The sequence below is a fragment of the Nannospalax galili genome, unplaced genomic scaffold, assembly GCF_000622305.1.
Source record: "Nannospalax galili isolate Female #2095 unplaced genomic scaffold, S.galili_v1.0 scaffold1941, whole genome shotgun sequence".
Classification (NCBI taxonomy): Eukaryota; Metazoa; Chordata; class Mammalia; order Rodentia; family Spalacidae; genus Nannospalax; species Nannospalax galili.
Genome location: NW_008344179.1, coordinates 286,789 through 304,285, shown reverse-complemented (window position 1 = coordinate 304,285; position 17,497 = coordinate 286,789). Strand labels below are relative to the sequence as shown.

Genomic DNA, 17,497 nt, shown 5'->3' with positions numbered 1-17,497 from the left:
TTTTGGTAATATCTGTCAAAGTAAAGATGCCTTTGCTTTATACCACACTAAAAAAACTACCTCCAACAGCATCAGAAAATATTGCTGATAATAGCAAAAACCTAGAAACAAAATGTTTCCTATTTTTGGATTGCTTATAGAAACTGCCACACTCATATTACAGAATATCATATGGTCCTTAAAGATACTGTGGTATACCTGTATAGAAAGATGTATTATAAAAAGAAAGGTAGGGAACAGTACAGTATATATAACTATTTTTATTTGACAAATAAATTTATTATTAATTACATTTATTTATTGTGTATGCATGTATGAGGGTATGCAAGTGGAGGCCAGAGGACAATTTGGAGAAGTTGGCTCTCTCCTTCCACCATGTAGGTCCCAGGGGTTGAATTCAAGCACCTTTACTCACAGAACCATCTCACTGGCCCAATATGACTTTTTTTTTGGTGTGGGGGGTTTGTTGACAGGGTCTCCCGAGTCCTAGCCCACCTGGAACTCACTATGTAGACCAGGCTGGCCTTGATCTCAAAGATTCACCTGCCTCTGTCTCTTGAGGGGTGGGATTAAGGCCACGCCCAGCACAATATGACTTTTTTTAAAAAAAATATTATTTTTATGTGTATGAGTATATTGCCTGCAAGTAGGTAGGTGCACCCATGTTGTGCAATGCCCAAGGAGGTCAGAAGAGGGCACTGGATCCCCTGGAACTGGGTGCTGGGAATCAAACCTGGGTCCTCTGTAAGAGCAGTTAGTGCCATTCATCAGCCCCTATTTTTCAAAGAAAGAAGGGAAAATACTTCCTGGTACACACTTTCTCATTTTGCCCTAGAAAGATACATACATAAGAAACTGAATAGTTCTATTCTTAGGGAAGAGGGTAGGGGAATAGAAGGTGGGGCTTCCCTCAACACAGCCTAAAATCCAACTCTCTGAACTTGGCATTCAAGCCCTGTACCATTTTGGTCCTGCTCTTCCTTTCCAGCTTTCCTCAAGTGTAAGTATAGGTTGAACATCCCTAATCCAAAACTGTATCTGTTTGAGCAACATGTCAGTGCTTTAGAAGTTTCTGGATTTCATATTTTCAAGTTAGGAATGCTTAGCCAGTAAAATCTGTGCAAATATTCTAAAATATGAAAAGAAAAAAAAATCCCAAATTAAAAACACTTCCAAACATTTTGGATGTGGAATGCAGCTCCTAAGCTGTAGTACTAGCTAAACTGCATGCCTCATTGAGCTTCAGAGGGAGCACACACCATGGCACACCCACCATGGCACACTTTCACTACCCTCCACAGAGGAACATTCTTTCTCAGCTCAATCACTCACTGTGCTCTTGCTATCCTAAAGCTAGAGCATAAATTCCAGCTCTTCCTAGTCTTCACCTTCCTCCAGGCCTCTTCACTCTTACCTCACTGTCTTCCATTTGCTATGCAGTCTCCCTACTTGACTGTACACTGCTTAAAAGCAAGCAGTTCCCTACTATAGGTTCCCTACTATAGTCTATACCTGTGTTTTCAACTCTGCAGACAGGGCCAGCACATGCTGACACCTCAAGTTTCCTGTTAGTTACCTTTGATTATTTGCTGATGGCCTCCATAAAAACATTATTACAATAAGGATAAGTGAGAAAAGGAAGCTCCAAAATGCATCATCCACCCAGAGCTCCATCCAATCCTAAACAAGGACAATTCAAACACACAAAGTTAATTTTTGGATAAATGTGCAAACATCTCACTCAAACGGTACTGACAAGTAGCACCGAGACCTCCAATCTGAGTTTCAAGCTCCTCATTTTCTTTTAAAGAAACGTATTTTAGGAAATGTTTCTAAATGGTATACACATTTCCCTCCACAAAATTTTAGGGCCAATAGAAAGATTTAAGAAAAAAAAAATCAAAACATATACTTAAAATAAAACACACTAAAGAAGAGGAGAAAACAAGCAATGCCACAAGGTTCAACTGTCCCTAGCACTGCAGCACCTTAGGGCTTTCAGGCACTTTGTGATTGTTCTTGTACAAAAGAGACTAGCTCTAGACCTCAAGAGACCCCCAAAGGAGGGCTTTCATATTCTGAGAGTGAGAACCTCATCTTCTCCCAACTGGAGAAAACATGGGAACATCTCACCACAACCCACACATCAGACTGAAGGCCTTTAATCACATTCAGATACAAAGCCGGGCTGGGGGGGTGTAGCTCAGTGAGGTGGAGCATGTGCTTAGCATGTGTTTAGCATGTGCAGAGCCCTGGGTTCTATCCCTAGCACCAAGGGTAAGAAAAAAAGGAAAAAGAAAAAAGAAAATACAAAGTTCTTTTTCAAAATATATACAAAGTTAAGAAAAAGGCTTAATAGGAAAAGGAAATTTTATAGGAACTTTTTATTGGGGCAGTGGGGAGGAGGTTGAAACAGGGTCTTATATCGGAGATTGACCTTGAATCTCATCAACTGCTTCAGCCTCCCAAGGGCTCGGATAACAGGCTTGTGCCACCATGTCGGGTTTAGGAGGTACTGGGGATTGAACCCCGGGCTTTGTGCATGCTAGGGAAGCCTGCTACCAACTGAGCAACATGACCAGCTTCAGAGATAATTCTACAGAAAACAGTTCAAAGTAAAAAAAAAATATATCCATTAAAAATACTCTATTTACAGCAGGGCGTGGTGGCACATACCTTTGAGGCAGAGGCAGGTGGATTTCTGAGAGTTCAAAGCCAGCCTGACCACAGAGGGCGCTCTAGGCCAGCTGGGGCTATAGGGAGACCCTGTCTCAAAAACAAAACAAAACAAAACAAAACCAACAAAACAAAAAGATTACTGTATTTACAAATTAAACTCTTTAAAAATCCACAAAATAATTAAATCTTAGAGTACTTAAGATTTTACTTACTGATTGGCATTTTGCAATTCTAAACGTCTTAGTTGTCCACACCATAAACACTATAGAAGCTGAAACACACAGAAAGAACACCTTTGAAAGAGCATACAACACTGAAATAATTTATCAAAAGAAGAAAAGTAAGTAACTTACCTAGCACAGCAAAGATGAGAGTATTTGTAAAATGCCTGTACAATGAAAACTTTACTGTGTTCTTTCTTAGCCTTAGAGTCTTCATAGTTTGTGCCAAACTTATAAAAATGTGAAAAATTAGTTAAGGAAAAACATTGTAACTGGCAACATATAGTTAAAGAAGACACAGGAAGAATCTTGTACTATTTTTCCAGACAGTGGTGCTAAGTCAAAACAGAAAATATATCGCAGCCTACACTGTATAATTATCATTTATAAAACACTCATTTTTGTATATAATTTTCCATTGTCTGAAATAAATGAATAGACTTCAAGGAAAGAACGGTAAGCAAGAAGACTCCATGATGTGCTCCCACAACACAGGACAGCCCAGTACAATGAAGCCAAGTTCCTCAGCTCAGGCACCACTTACAGATCACATATGGCTGCCATTTGCCTTGTGCTCTTCTGTTGCTTTCTTGTGTTGTTTTTTTCTAGTCTGTTCCTATGTTATTCTCTAAAACATAATTGAGAAGTCACTTATCAATTACAATTTATAAATTAAAATTGAACTGTGTCAAATAGAACAAATCTGTATTTATTCTTTTTTTTTTTTATTATTTTTGGTCTTTTTGAGACAGGGTATCCCTGTAGCCCCTGTTGGCCTAGAATCACTTATGCAGACCAGGCTGGCCTTGAACTCACAGAGATCCACCTGTCTCTGCCTCCTGAGTGCTGGGCTTAAAGGTGTGTATCACCATGCCCAGCTGTGTTTAGAATTTTAAACAGGCAGGCCTTTAATCCCAGCACACAGGAGGCATAGGCTGGTGGATCTCTGTGAGGTAAAGGAGAGCCTGTTTTACATAGCAAGTTCCAGGCCAGCTGGGGCTACAGGGACACCCTGTCTTAAAAACAAAACAAAACCCCTCAAGATTAAAATTCTAAATACCTGAGGCCAGAGAGATGGTTCAGTGGTAAAGAGCACTGACTACTCTTGCAAAAGATCCAGGTTTGGTTTCCAGCACCCACATGGCAGCTAACAATGGTCAACAATCTGAATTCCAGGAGACACAAAACCCTCTTCTGGCCTCCACAGGCAAAGCACGACACAAGTGCACATACACAGTTGCAGGCAAAACATTCATGCACATAAAAATAACTACATAAAATTTTTTTCTTAATTCTAAACACTTCATTAATCAAAAACTTCATGTTCATACTAAAACTACTTTACCCAAACCACTTTTCCAATGTTTCTAAATGTCCAAAAGTTACCAAGGTGATTAGGTGGGGTTTTTTTTGTTTGTTTGTTTTAATTTTATCAACATAAAAAATTTTTTTGAGACAGGGTACATTGTGTAGTCCTGACTGGACTGGAACTCTGGCTACCTCTGCTACCCAAGTCCTGAAATTAAAGGTGTGTGCCACCACACTCCATAATCCAACTAATTAGCACCTAGAGTTGTTGGAGCTTACAAAAAACACAAGTGTACTATATTCCTTAAATACGTCAAAATGAAACAAACCTGTTCTAGTATAATCATTCAAAAGTGTTCTTTTAAACTCAAGGGATAAAAATACCAAAAGGAAATTCAAAACTGCCTAAGCTTTCACTTACCAAGACACTGTTGAATTCAGGTGAAGTTTAACTCACCCCACCGCCACCCCCTGAACAAGAGAGAACAGTGACAAAGGCACAGGGGCTCATCTGGCTGGAAAGGAGCCAGCTGAGCATGCTCTGCAGTAGGAAAAGGATATCCACCAGCACAAGCCCGAGTCAAGCAGAGAGAGAGGCAGGCTGGCCAGAAGAACAAGATCAGAATCATTTGCCTGTAGCAAAACAGCAAAAAATAAAAAATAACCAAGCAGGGAAAAGAGGTGGGGAGGGCAGGAACAGGGAAAGGTTATGGCTTTTGAAATTCTCTGTCAGAGTTAGATTCTTACAGGATTAGCAACTTTTGAATTAGGTTCATTCAAAGTGAAGGGAGCAAGGTCATTATCCACAACCCTCAATTCTGTGTCTAGCTCTGAATTTAGGCTTGTCATTTGTAGTCATTCAGGAAAACTGCTGCTTTTCCATACAGAGAAAACGGAGTTTTCACTTTAGTAATGAAAATTACCAAATAGCCATCTATAGGCAAACTTCACAAATTCAGGTTCAAGAAGTAAGGGGTACTATAATAATATTATAATAGACTTTCTCTCACCATTAAACAGTACTCAAGATAATTTTAATTTTTAGATTTCTTTATGACTACTAAGTAAATTATATCTCTCATCCTGCTTTCCTTACCTCCTCACTCCAATTTGGCTCACTTGTACTGGAATGTACCGAAGCCAGTGTTCAAAAAGGTGCTAAGCTGCCCACATTCAGAGATGGGCTCAGAAAATGCAAAGGTTTTCATTTGGAATTTTCTGCCAAAGTTGCAGTACTAAGTATTCTCCCCAATGAATTACCTTATGAATGGTTTAGAAGAAATCTTTGGAATACTTACCTGTAAATTACAAGGCGAAAGATAGCACAAACTCTTTTCAATGTAAAATCTAAAGACACATCACCTGATGAAAAGACATACTACCTGACTTGTCAAAAGCTCCAGGCATAAACAAGTTTAGAAGGGGGGCAGTTGCTAAAGCTCAGAGCCCTCTTTCTAAATACACAGTGACAGAAGGTAAGGTATCAAGATGTAGACTGTAATGCTGAAGGGCTGGGCTGCCTCCATCCCTATGGCAGGTGGAGCGCCCTACAGCTCTGCCATCCCAGTTGCAGGGGTGTCTGAATTCCCTGCACACTCTCCTAGGGAAGGTGAGCATCTCTAGGGGAGCTGCTGCTGCCACAGCCTTGCCAAGAGTACTCTTAGATCTGACCCCACTGTTCAAATGCAAACCCAAGGAATATGTCAACTTTTCAGCAACAGAATATCTTTAAATACCCCATAATGTAGGAAACAAACACCTCCCCTGAGGAAGAAACTTGTATCACACTCTGAGAAGAGGGCATTTATTTACATAGACTAAGATTCTAAACTAGCGACTGTGAACAGAAGTAAAACAAGATTTTTAAGCAAGTTCAGTGAAAACTAACTTTTAAAATTTGGTATTATTTTCTTGCTAGACTCCTCAGATTCTGAGGGCTCTGTGGATATGAATCAGAAGGTCCTTAATGGCCCCTTGTATGGAAGTCCTTGGGTGGGGTATGCACTATAAAGAGAGGCTCTATGACTTGCATTAAGTTTCCAATGGTATTTCTGATCCCTGTCGAATCTCAAACAAGATTAAGAACTACTGCTTTGAAGAGTAGGTATAATAAATTAAAATTCTGTTTGGAGCTGGAAATATAAGTCAGTGGTAAGAGTGCAGAAACTTTGACTCAATTCTCAGCACTATGCTTCCCACCCGCCATATTTAAACAGATACAACTTGAGAATTTGAAAATAGAGAACTTAAAGACTAGGCAAACCAGTGCTCAAAGGGCTCTGGGAAGCCACCAGCAGTGCTACATTTGCCAGTACAGTGCAGAAAGGGAGGCCTTGCTCCTGAGAAGATAGTCAGGTAAGTTCATGGCCCTTCTTGTTAGACATACAGATGAGGAAACAGAAAGAAATACAAGGAAAACCATAAAATAAAATTCAGTGACAAAAGATGAAGGTTTCAAAGACAGTAAAAACATAGTGCTGGAGAGATGGATCAGTGGTTAAGAACACTGGTTGTTCTTGCAGAAGACCTGGGTTCGAATTCCAGCACCCATGTGGCAGCTAACAACTGTCCGTAACTCCAGTCCCAGGGGATCTGACATCCTCTTCTGACCTCTGTGGGCACTGCATGACGTGGGTGCACTTACCTACATGCAGGCAATACACGCATACACGTAAAATAAAAATAATAAATAAAAATTAAAAAAAAATTCAAAGATAGTAAAAACAAAAAGATGGCAAAATATGAAATCTACCTGTGAGGAAGGAGTTTTGGGAAGGATATAAATATAGAAGAAACATAAAAATAGTGTTCTGGGATAAACAGATCCTGCATTCTGCTTTGACCAGACCATTTTTTTCTAGAATTCTTTTCATCTTCACTAGTGTCACCACAGAGGAAAAAAACAAAAACAACAACAAAACCTTAGGAACTTATCTCCTCACCTGGAGTGGCTGAGGAGGACCTTGTGGCTACCTGTTCATCACCTCTTCTAAAATTGCTGCTGCAGCACACCCAGCCCCTCCACCTGCCTGTTCCTATTCCGAATGTGTCCACCTCTGTGGCAGTTTCCTGGTTCTCTCCCTTCTTCACCCTGGTGTTCCTTCTGGCTGTGTCTTTTTCTTAAGGCGCCATCCTGGCTTCTCTCCTCTCTGGTCTACATGTTCCCCTAGGGTCATCCCACGGCTGCAACCCTCACCCACCTCATATGACCTCTGGTCATCATCCCCAGTTCTGATCTCCTCACAAATTCACACTGTTTCCAACTTTCCTATTCATATAAACGTCCCAGGGAATCCAAACTTGGCTGATTATAGCCCCTCCTCCAAGCTCACAGCCTTGAGAATGGCAACACTGTCCCCAGCCATCCCAATGAGACAGCAAGACCCCTCAGGCTACCTACTTCATCAAGTCCAGCACTGGCACTCATTCCCGCCACTCAATTTCTGACCTTCATCATCTCTCTTTAGACCCTGGCAAATGACTCCTTACTGCCAAGCCTCCAATCTCTCCTTTTCCAAGTCACCTTTCTACATCACCCAAGTCTTTTCCTCCAAACTTCATGATGTTACTCACATGCAAAGCTTTGTTTCCTCTACTCCCTGTCCTCAGAAGGAATGTGAAACTCCCAAGCATGGGGCCTCTAGCTTCATCTGCCATGATTCCCCACCATGTTCACATGCAAGAAAGCAAACTTGGGACATTCTGCCACTGTTCTCCTTAACTTGATGTTTCCAACTATTTGTTAGTCCTATTCTTCCCAGAATGCCTCCCTCAATCCTTTTCCTAATAAATTCCTACCTATGCTACCAGTTTCAACTCAATGGTCACCATCTCTGAAGACTTTGCTGATTTTTATGCCAGTTTTCTCTTCCCTGTTCACACACACCACCACTCTAAAATGGCAATTCCTCCTGCTGTGCTGCTTTAGTGAAGTTATACACACTTGTCTCTTTATCAGATTGTAAATTATTTCTTGCAGGGATGGTCTATTATATCCTTGCCTCATGAGTGTGAGGCACACACTGAGCACTTACATGTCTGCTGAACTAAAGAGGAAAATGTATTCTTATCTTTGAGTTATTACTTTCTTGCTTTTAACTAAACTTATACATTAAAGTAACAATAACAATAACACATAATTATATTTCATTCAATTGGTATTATAAATTAAAAGTGATCTGATTTAACTGACAGCACAAACTATTTTGGAAAGACATGGTAAAGGATATGTACCACACAAAAATGGAGTCAATAACTGCTAAAATAATGTCACCCACAACGACAGCTATATGTTTAGAACCCTGGAAGATAAAAGTAGGGGAAAACCCGAGTTTATAAAAGTTTCATTACAGTATCGCATTTATTATTTGGTGGAAAAAAAAAAAACAATTTAGCTTATCTCATCACTTTACAACACCATGTAAGATTTTATTTCACACAAGAATTGTGCATAGCACATAGAAATCACCTGTTTTGGCAACAACAAATGTAATTTGTCACCAGTGTATTTCATGATAGAACTGTAAAACTACTATGCACTAGTAAATAAATAAAAGCCTGTGGTGCCCCCAATCACAGTTTAGAGCAGTCATTTAAATCTCTTTTCTCTTCACAGCAAACCTAGAGCTGGACTCCTAACCTCTTCTGATCTTGTTTGAAGGGATATACACATGCAAAAAAGGAAAAGGAGGAGACGTGTGGAAGGGACAAACTATAAATCAGGCACTTGGTTCAACTGTCAGCGAAAATAACAACTATCTAAAATGCTGACTATGTAAATTAAAAAAATATAGTGTAAAACATTATATTTATGTGGGGTATTTTTTTCTATAGTCTTCAGCAAAGATCAATTTCCTATGAATCACACACACACATATACTTTATATATATATATACTTATATAAATAAAAATATAAGATTCTTGATGATTATCCAAAGGTAAAAACAAATACACTCAAAGAATAAAAGAACAGGCATATGCAACACAGAATGTAGAGGTATCAAAGACAACAGAATGAGGCTTTTAAGACTGCTGAACAAATGTTCCGCTTTAAGGGCCACATCAAAATATGTGAGGTAACCTTACGTGACAACATATAGATTAACTACTCTGTGCACCATGACTTACACAGCCAATTAAATGGCATTTTGGGTAAAATGGCAAGGTTGTTTGATTTAGGTAATACACAGTAAGCTTCTTAATCACTCAGTCCTTAACCACTTTCTAAGAAAAACCCAAGCGAGGTTATCTAGGGATGTAGGGGGCTTATTTTTGCTTTTTTTCTTTAGGGGTTTTCACAGACAAAACTATCAATAATTCCCCAGAGAGTAAAGTGCTGCTGCCCACACTATCAGAGTTTGCCCTGAACACTGCCTGGTTCTTCCAACCATGGGAAGGTGAGTAAGTCTAATCAGATAAAACTTATGCCCAAATGAGAGGAGGGATGTTTACATAAGTAAGGGTATAATTAACTTTCTGCCCACTTGACACATTTTTAAGTTCAATATGAATGTGTTTAAAATGTTCTTTATAAATAAACATTAACATTTCTGGGATGGAGCAAATTCCTGGGATGACATCAGTAGTGCTGTCATAACGGGTCATATTATTTTAAAAAATACTCTGCCTATTCGTTTCCTTCAGCAAGTACTAAAAACCAAAATATCCCATCAGAAAAGAAAGCTCAAATTGGGCTTTTCTCATAATTTATCTTTTTAGAAAACATCAAAGACATAAAAGTAAAATCCCATTTCACAGCAACAGAAGAGTGACAGTGGAATTATTGTAGTGTTACCCCAATGATTCGCATCACGCCTTCGATGGCTGCAAAGATAAAGTAAAGCAGTCCCAGTCCAGTCACCCGGTGCATGACTGTTCCTAGACGAGGCCTGGAGACAGCAAGAGAAACAGGGAAGGAAAAGGCACAGGTAAGTAACTGCATCAGAAGGCAGAACTGGCCATTTCTAACCCAGATGTTGCTATCTAATCAGATTAGTATGCTTGTGCCTCTGATGTTCTCTCCAAGTATCCTAGTTTGCTTTTTATTGCTGTGATAAAACTTGGACCAAAAACAACTTGGGGAGGAAGGGGCTTATTTCCTTTCACACTTCCAAGGCACAGTCCATCTCTGAGGGAAGACAGAAACTGAAACAAACCATGGAGGAATGCTGCTAACTGGCTTGCTTCCCCTGGCTTACTGAGCTGTCTTTCTTATAAATGCAGGCTCACCTGCCTAGAGATGGCACTGCCCACAGTGTGCTGAGCCCTCCTCCATCAACTAGCAGTTGAGAAAATGCCTCACAGACATGGTTACAGGCCAAACTAATGGAGACAATTCCTCAGTTGAGGTTCCCTCTGCCCAAGTGGCTAGTTTCTGTGTCAAGCTGACAAAAACTAGCCAGCACAAACAGGAGACAGTCTAATTCCTGTGAACCAGGAGACAGACCCAGAAACACCAGGTCCCCTCCTCTAGGGCCTGAAGCTGTACGATGCCTGTGAAGAAACACTGAGGCCACAAAGGTGCCAGAGAATTTTAGGAGGTTCAAGCAACTGTTTCCTTAGATTAGAAGAGTAGGCTGGTGAACCTAGGAAAGTATATGGCAAGTTCCAGGTGCCACTGACACAGATCAGAACCTGCTTCTTCTGTTAACATCAACCACAGCCGTGTACAGCACTATCTTGGAGAAACCTGCTGAATGTTGGGACCAGAACAGAATGGGGAGAATGTGAGTACTTGCAACACCAGTAGCTTCTCTCCCCGAGGGTTACTCTAGAGCAAAAGTGCCAAGACAATTTGGTCTTCAATCTTTAAAAAGTTACAAACAGCATTTTTGACTCTAAAAACATAAATGAATCGTGAAAAATGCAATTTTTTTACAATAATCTGAAAATAGAAGGGATGTCTGATTTCACATTTGCAAATCAGATTTGATTGCATATATATTTTATACTTAAAGACCCTCTTCTCGTAGTAATTAGAAGAAAAAATGGTTTTGAAAATACACTTGAGAGAGTCATAACAAAACCTAAGGCAAGGAGCTTCATGTAAAATATGAAGAAACCAGGCTGGCATCACAGCCTCCTTCAGGGTTATAGGTGAGGAGAATGGACTCATTCATTTCTTCTAGAGTCTTGGTATGCAACCCAGGCTAGCTATGAACTAAAGATCCTCTTGACTCTGTGTCTTGATTGCTGGGATTACAGGTACCAGCAGAGCTAGTGGCTGACTGAACAATTCTACTCCAAGAACTGCACCTAGAAGAAACAAAATGGTTCACCTAAAAGCTTGATTGTGAAGGTCACAGCAGCTTTACCATTATTGCCAAAAGTTGGGGGTGGGGATGTGAGAATATTCACTACCTAGTAATAAATAGCCAAACAAATTCAGGGAGAAAAGCATCCTCACTACTTTGAGAAAGTTATAGATCAGAACCTTCCAGGAAACAAACTTAATGGAAAGTGTTATGTATGTTTTAAGATGTGAAATAGAAAAGCTATTGGGAAGCAGAGTTACTGCTTACCCTAATACTGCTTACAAGGGAGCGGGGAATTGTGTTAGAGTGTGCAGAAGTGATAAAACTACTTGTAGATAATGATTACCCACTGGAAAAGCCAACAGAATTAATAGGAGGGCTCTCAGCATCAGTAAAGAGGTAAGCTTACAATTACTCTGCAGCATGTCTCTATACCAGTCATGTTCAATTAGAAAATAAATTGAGCTGGGTATGGTAGCACATGCCTTTAATCCCAGCACTTGGGAAGCAGAGGCAGGTGGATCTCTATGAGATCGAGGTCAGCCTGGTCTATATAGAGTCCAGGTCAGCTGAGGCTACAGGGAGATGCTGTCTCAAAATGACCAATTAAATAAATTAAAAAATTGAAGAAAAAAGACATTCAGGAAAGCAACCAGAGTTCCAGGGTATCTATGAGTTCAATTAGCCAAAAGTACCTAAGCCCTTGGGACTTAAATGACAAAAGTAAAATATCTCACAGTAATTAGAAGGATTTAGGATAATCAAAGTCCTTTTTACACAACAAGGAATTATGGCAGTTAAGAAAAACCTAGAATTCAAAGACACAGTTGGGTTTCCATTTCTGGATCTGAGCTTAGTTGACACTGTCTAAATAGTCTCTACCATCCACATGGATGAAAGACCAGATATTGCAATGTGATCTCAGAGTCAACTGAATCTGACTCCATCACACATCTTTTAAAAAATTTTTATTTATTATTTTTATGTGTATGAGTGTATTGCCCGCATGTATGTGAGTGTACCTGTGTCATGCAATGCCGCAGAGGACGGTTCACAGCCCCATGTGGGTGGTGGGAATCGAACCCAGGTCTTCTGAAAGAGTAGTCAGTGCTCTTAACTGCTGAGCCATCTCCCCAGCTCTCCCCATCACACATCTTAACTTCACTCCTCCAGCTTGAGGAGCCTGACATCTGGGACCTAGCTGGGCTCCCAAAATGCAGCAAGAATTGTGGGGATAAGTCAAGAATGCCTGGAATGTAGAGCATGGCCACCAGGCAGGATACCTTCTAGTGAGGGCGATAGGAAGCTGGCCCACTCCATTCTAGGGACACTGTCTCTTACCCAACAACCCTCAAGCAAAACCATTAAGCCTCTAATCCTTTAATCTTAACCTGGTCCCTTGTAGATTATGCGACTGGAGGAAAGGATAAAGGCCACGTAGCCTTGGTAGCCCCCTCTCTCCCCTACCTGCCAGAAAACCCAACCCCTGTCTCTTTGCCCATGAACCTTTCCTATATAAACCTCTGCTTCAGCCATAATAAACGAGCTGTCCACTGACACAGCCTCCTGGGGGTGTTTTCTCCTGTTGTACTTGCTGCTGCCCAAGGCCTCCCTCCCCCCACCAGTCTCTCTCCTCACCCCAACCTTCCACTATGCGGACCGCTGCGCAACGGTCTCCCGGTGGCAGTGGGGTTGGGGCTGGGAGTGGGGGGGGCAGCAAAGAATCATCAGGAAGCATCAGGTAGATCCCTGACAGCCACACTCTTAGTTCCTCTTCTGTCTTCCCCATGCACCCTTCAGCGCCCCTACATTTCTCCTAGTATTTATGTATAAGATGACACCAATGTTGCTCAGCTTAGGTTGGGGTTACATCCTGGTAATCCTAGGATAACTTGAAAGTATCATTAGACATGCAGTTAATAAACCTGTCAAACATTTGCACTCAGCCCAGCCTGCATTAAATGTACTCAGAAAACCAACATTAGCCTACAGGTGAGCAGTATCATCAGACACAAGTCTGCTTTATAGACAGTAACAAGGTGGTTGCCTAGATGACTGGAAGCACTGGCTCCCTACAAGTAACATCACCATTACAAATGTAATCACTGCAAGTTGGGGCCATTCATGTTTCTTGAGCACCTAGGTACATCTCAGTCAATGTGGAGTCCTCAAATAGGCCCCTAGCATCTTCTGCAAGCTTGTTAAAACATGGAAAGTCAAGGCAGAGATAAATGAGGTCCTGAGAAAGGAGAATTTTATATGGTACAACCAACTCTCCTGCCTTGGGTCTCTCAGTTTCTGTATTTTTAACAGGGCTCTCAGTGGAACAACTATGTTAGAACAGTGTTCAGAGTTCGTGGCTCTGAAGTCTGTAGAGCTAAGGTACAAATTTGTTATCTTCAGTGGAAAACAAATGTTGGATCCTAGTTTGATGGTTCTGTACTTTGAATCTGGATTTGTTGCAACATTCTCCATAATAAGACACAGACCATTTAAGAAGTAAGGCTATTGTTTTCCTGGGTAAGCTTGACCGCACCCACTGTTCTTACCACATTCACCCTCCCAGCTCCTCCACCCCATCTTGCCTCCTAGTGTGGGAACTGGCCCATTTCTTCTCTTGGTACCCCAGACCTCAGGACTACCCTCTTGGCCTAGACTCCCCACTGCTTCCTGATCCTTTGCACCCAAACCAACCCAGTTCCTGGAGCCCTCAAAGCCTGTTCCCTCCCCTACCTCACCTATGTATACCTGAGACCAGCTTTTATCCCTGGCTGTTCCACCCCAAACCTGGATTCCTTAGACTAGCCTCCTTCCCTACTTGCTCTGGATTCTGAGACCAGCCTCCTTCCCTGACTGCCCGAGAATCCTGAATCCTACCTCTACCTAGCAATCATCCCAAATTGCACTGTGCCTGCTGACTAGAGGGATCCAGACCTTAGGAGAAAGCCTGACAGCGTCTGATCCTCATCTGACTTGGGCCTCTGTCAGAACTCCTGAGCAGCAGGACTAAAGCCATCTGGCCCTTCCAATATAAAATCAAAAGAGAGAACCTGAAGCCTAGACCAACCAGCTTTTCACACCCAACAAGTAAGCCACAAAGGCACATAAAGGTTACAAACAGAAGCAGACCTAAACTCAACAAAGGAAGGCTTGAGTATCAAACAAGAACCAGAAACTACAAAAGAAATCAATCCACAAGTCAAACTCACAGCAAAAAAAAGATAATATCAAAAACCCAAATAATATATCCCCACCAAGTACCAGCAGTCTGTAGAGGGCTACAGTGAGAACCCCCTAGAGATGAAACAGGACATGGAATTCAAAAGAACAATTATAAACATGATAAAAGAATTCACTGAACTTAAAGAGCAGAGAAACCAAAAAAAAAAATCAAAGAACTAAAAGAAGATAGGGATAAACTTCTGGATGAACTCAAAAAAGAGTTAGAAATACTCAGGCTGAAATGAAGAAGGAAGTAAAACACTCAAAAAGCCATTCAGAAATAAGAGGAGAAAGCCTCACCAATATGATGAATGAAATGGAAAACAGAATATCAAGACTGGAGATAAAGTGGATGAATTAGAAAACTCAAGCAAAGATTATGAAAAGTTTAAGAAAACACAAGAATGGATGGGGCTGGAGAGTTGGCTCAGTGGTTAAGAGCACTGATTGCTCTTGCAGAGGACTAGGGTTTGATTCCCAGCACATACATGGCAGCTAACAACTGTCTTAACTCCAGTTTCAGGGAATTCATTGCTCTCTTCTGACTTCCTCAGGCATTGTACAACACAGGTACACTTACATACATGTAGGCAACAGACTCATACATATAAAATAAAAACAATAAAAATATTTTTTAAAAAGAATGGAATATGCAGGAATTGTATGACACCAGAAAAAGACCAAACTTACACATCATAGGCATAGAGGAAGGAGAAGAATCACAGGATAATGGTATGGACCAGATCTTCAACAGGATTGTAGAGGAAAATTTGGCAAAATTAAAGAAAGACATGCCCATACAAATACAAGAAGCACATAGAACACCAAACAGACAGGACTAGAAAAGAAACTCCCCACAACATATCATAGTAAAAACACTAAAGGTACAGAACAAAGAGAGAATACCGAAAGCTGCAAAAGAAAAACAAGGAAAACCCATCAGAATTATAGCTGACTTTTCAGTGCAATCTAAGAAAGCCAGAAGAGTCTGGATCAATGTATTCCCAGTTCTAAATGATCACAGATGCCAAGCCAGAATACCCTACCCAGCCAAAATGTCTACTATAATCAAAGGGGGAAAAAAAAATCTTCCATAACATAAATAGGCTGAAAGAATTCATGACCACAAAACCAGCCCTTCAGAAGAGTTCTTGAAGCAATACAAAGAGCTGAAGAAAGGAATGACTATAGCCAATGGGTAATAGAAAGAAACTTAATGAAGGTGTAACTGTGGAAACATACAGTTACACCAAGAATGCAAACAGAAATCAAAATGACAGGAAAAAATACACATCTTTTATTAATAACTTTAAGTATCTATGGACTGAACTCCCCAGTCAAAAGAAAAAGACTAGCTGAATGGATTAAGAAACAAAACCCATCTTTTTGTTGTCTGCAAGAAGCCTATCTCACTTTCAAGGACAGGCACTACCTTAAGGTGAAAGGATTAAAAAAAATATTCCAAGTAAATGGTACTAAGAAAAAAGCAGGTGTTGCAATTCTAATATCTGACAAAATAGACTTCAAACTAAAATTAATCAGAAGAGATAAAGAGGGCCACTTCATTCTGATCAAAGGAACAATAAACCAAGAAAATATTACAATCATAAACATATATTCAACAAACTCTGATGCACCCAACTTCATAAAAACAATACTACAGGACTTTAAGACCCAGATTAATCCGAACTCATTAATAGTAGGGGACTTCAATACCCCACTGTCACCATTAGATAGGTCAACAGGGCACAGAGTTAACAGAGAGACATGTGAATTAAACAATACTGTATATCAAATGGACTTAACAGACATCTACTGAGTATTCCACCCAAGCACCAAAGGACATACTTTCTACTCAGCACCCCATGGAACTTTCTCCAAAATCGACCATATACTGGGGCACAAAACAAACCTCAACAAATACAAAAAAAAACTGAAATAATCCCATGCACTATCAGAATATAATGCAATAAAGTTTAAAATCAGTATTAGTAGAAAGCCTGGTCACTACATGAACAATAGTCTCCTGAATGATCAGTGGGTCAAAAGATAAACTAAGAAAGAAATAAAAGTATTCCTGGAATTCAACAAAAAGGGCAACACAACAAAATAAAACCTTTCCAAAATCGACCATATACTGGGGCACAAAACAAAGCTCAGCAAATACAAAAAGATTGAAATAATTCCATGTGTTCTATCAGACCACAGTGCAATAAAGCTTACAATCAACACCCGAAGAAGCCAAAATCACCACACGAACACGTGGAGATTAAACAACACACTGCTGAATGATGAATGGATCAAAAGAGAAATTAAGAAAGAAATAAAAGTATTCCTGGAACTAAACAAAAAGGACAATACAACACAACAAAACCTCTGGGACACGCTGAAAGCTGTCCTTAGAGAGAAGTTTATAGCTCTAAGTGCCTACATTAAAAAATCAGAAAGAACACAAATAAATGATTTAACATTGCAACCTAAGACACTTGAAACGCCAACAACAAATGAAACCCAAACCCAGCAGACAAGAAGAAATAAGAAAAATCAGAGCAGAAATTAATGAACTAGAAATAAAGAAAACAATAGAAAGAATCAATGGATCCAAGAGCTGGTTCTTTGAAAAGATAAACAAGATTGGCAGACCCCTAGCCCAGTTAACCAAAAGAAAGAAAGAGCACCTCCAAATCAACAAAATCAGAGATGAAAGGGGAAACATCACAACAGACACCAAAAAGATCCAGAACATTATAAGGGGATACTTTAAAAACCTATATGCTACTAAATTTGAAAACTAAAAGAAATGGGCGGGTATA

General features: G+C 40.2%; 1 protein-coding gene across 6 annotated transcripts in view; it reads right to left on the bottom strand.

The window, feature by feature from the left end:
• Nucleotides 1-17,497, bottom strand: part of Tmem87b (transmembrane protein 87B) — a 52,558-nt gene that overhangs the window by 11,646 nt on the left and 23,415 nt on the right. For 4 of the 6 annotated variants that reach the window (XM_029567044.1, XM_017799945.2, XM_008840355.3 and 1 more), the window contains 5 exons: nt 10,004-10,097; nt 8,438-8,509; nt 3,033-3,141; nt 2,892-2,950; nt 1,577-1,680 (listed from right to left, as the gene is read on the bottom strand). In XM_029567044.1, the coding sequence (XP_029422904.1) occupies nt 1,577-1,680; nt 2,892-2,950; nt 3,033-3,141; nt 8,438-8,509; nt 10,004-10,097 (438 nt within the window). Of the gene's footprint in view, nt 1-1,576; nt 1,681-2,891; nt 2,951-3,032; nt 3,142-4,769; nt 4,842-8,437; nt 8,510-10,003; nt 10,098-17,497 lie in introns of all 6 variants that reach the window. The other 2 variants (XM_008840353.3, XM_008840354.3) reach the window with 1 other exon arrangement.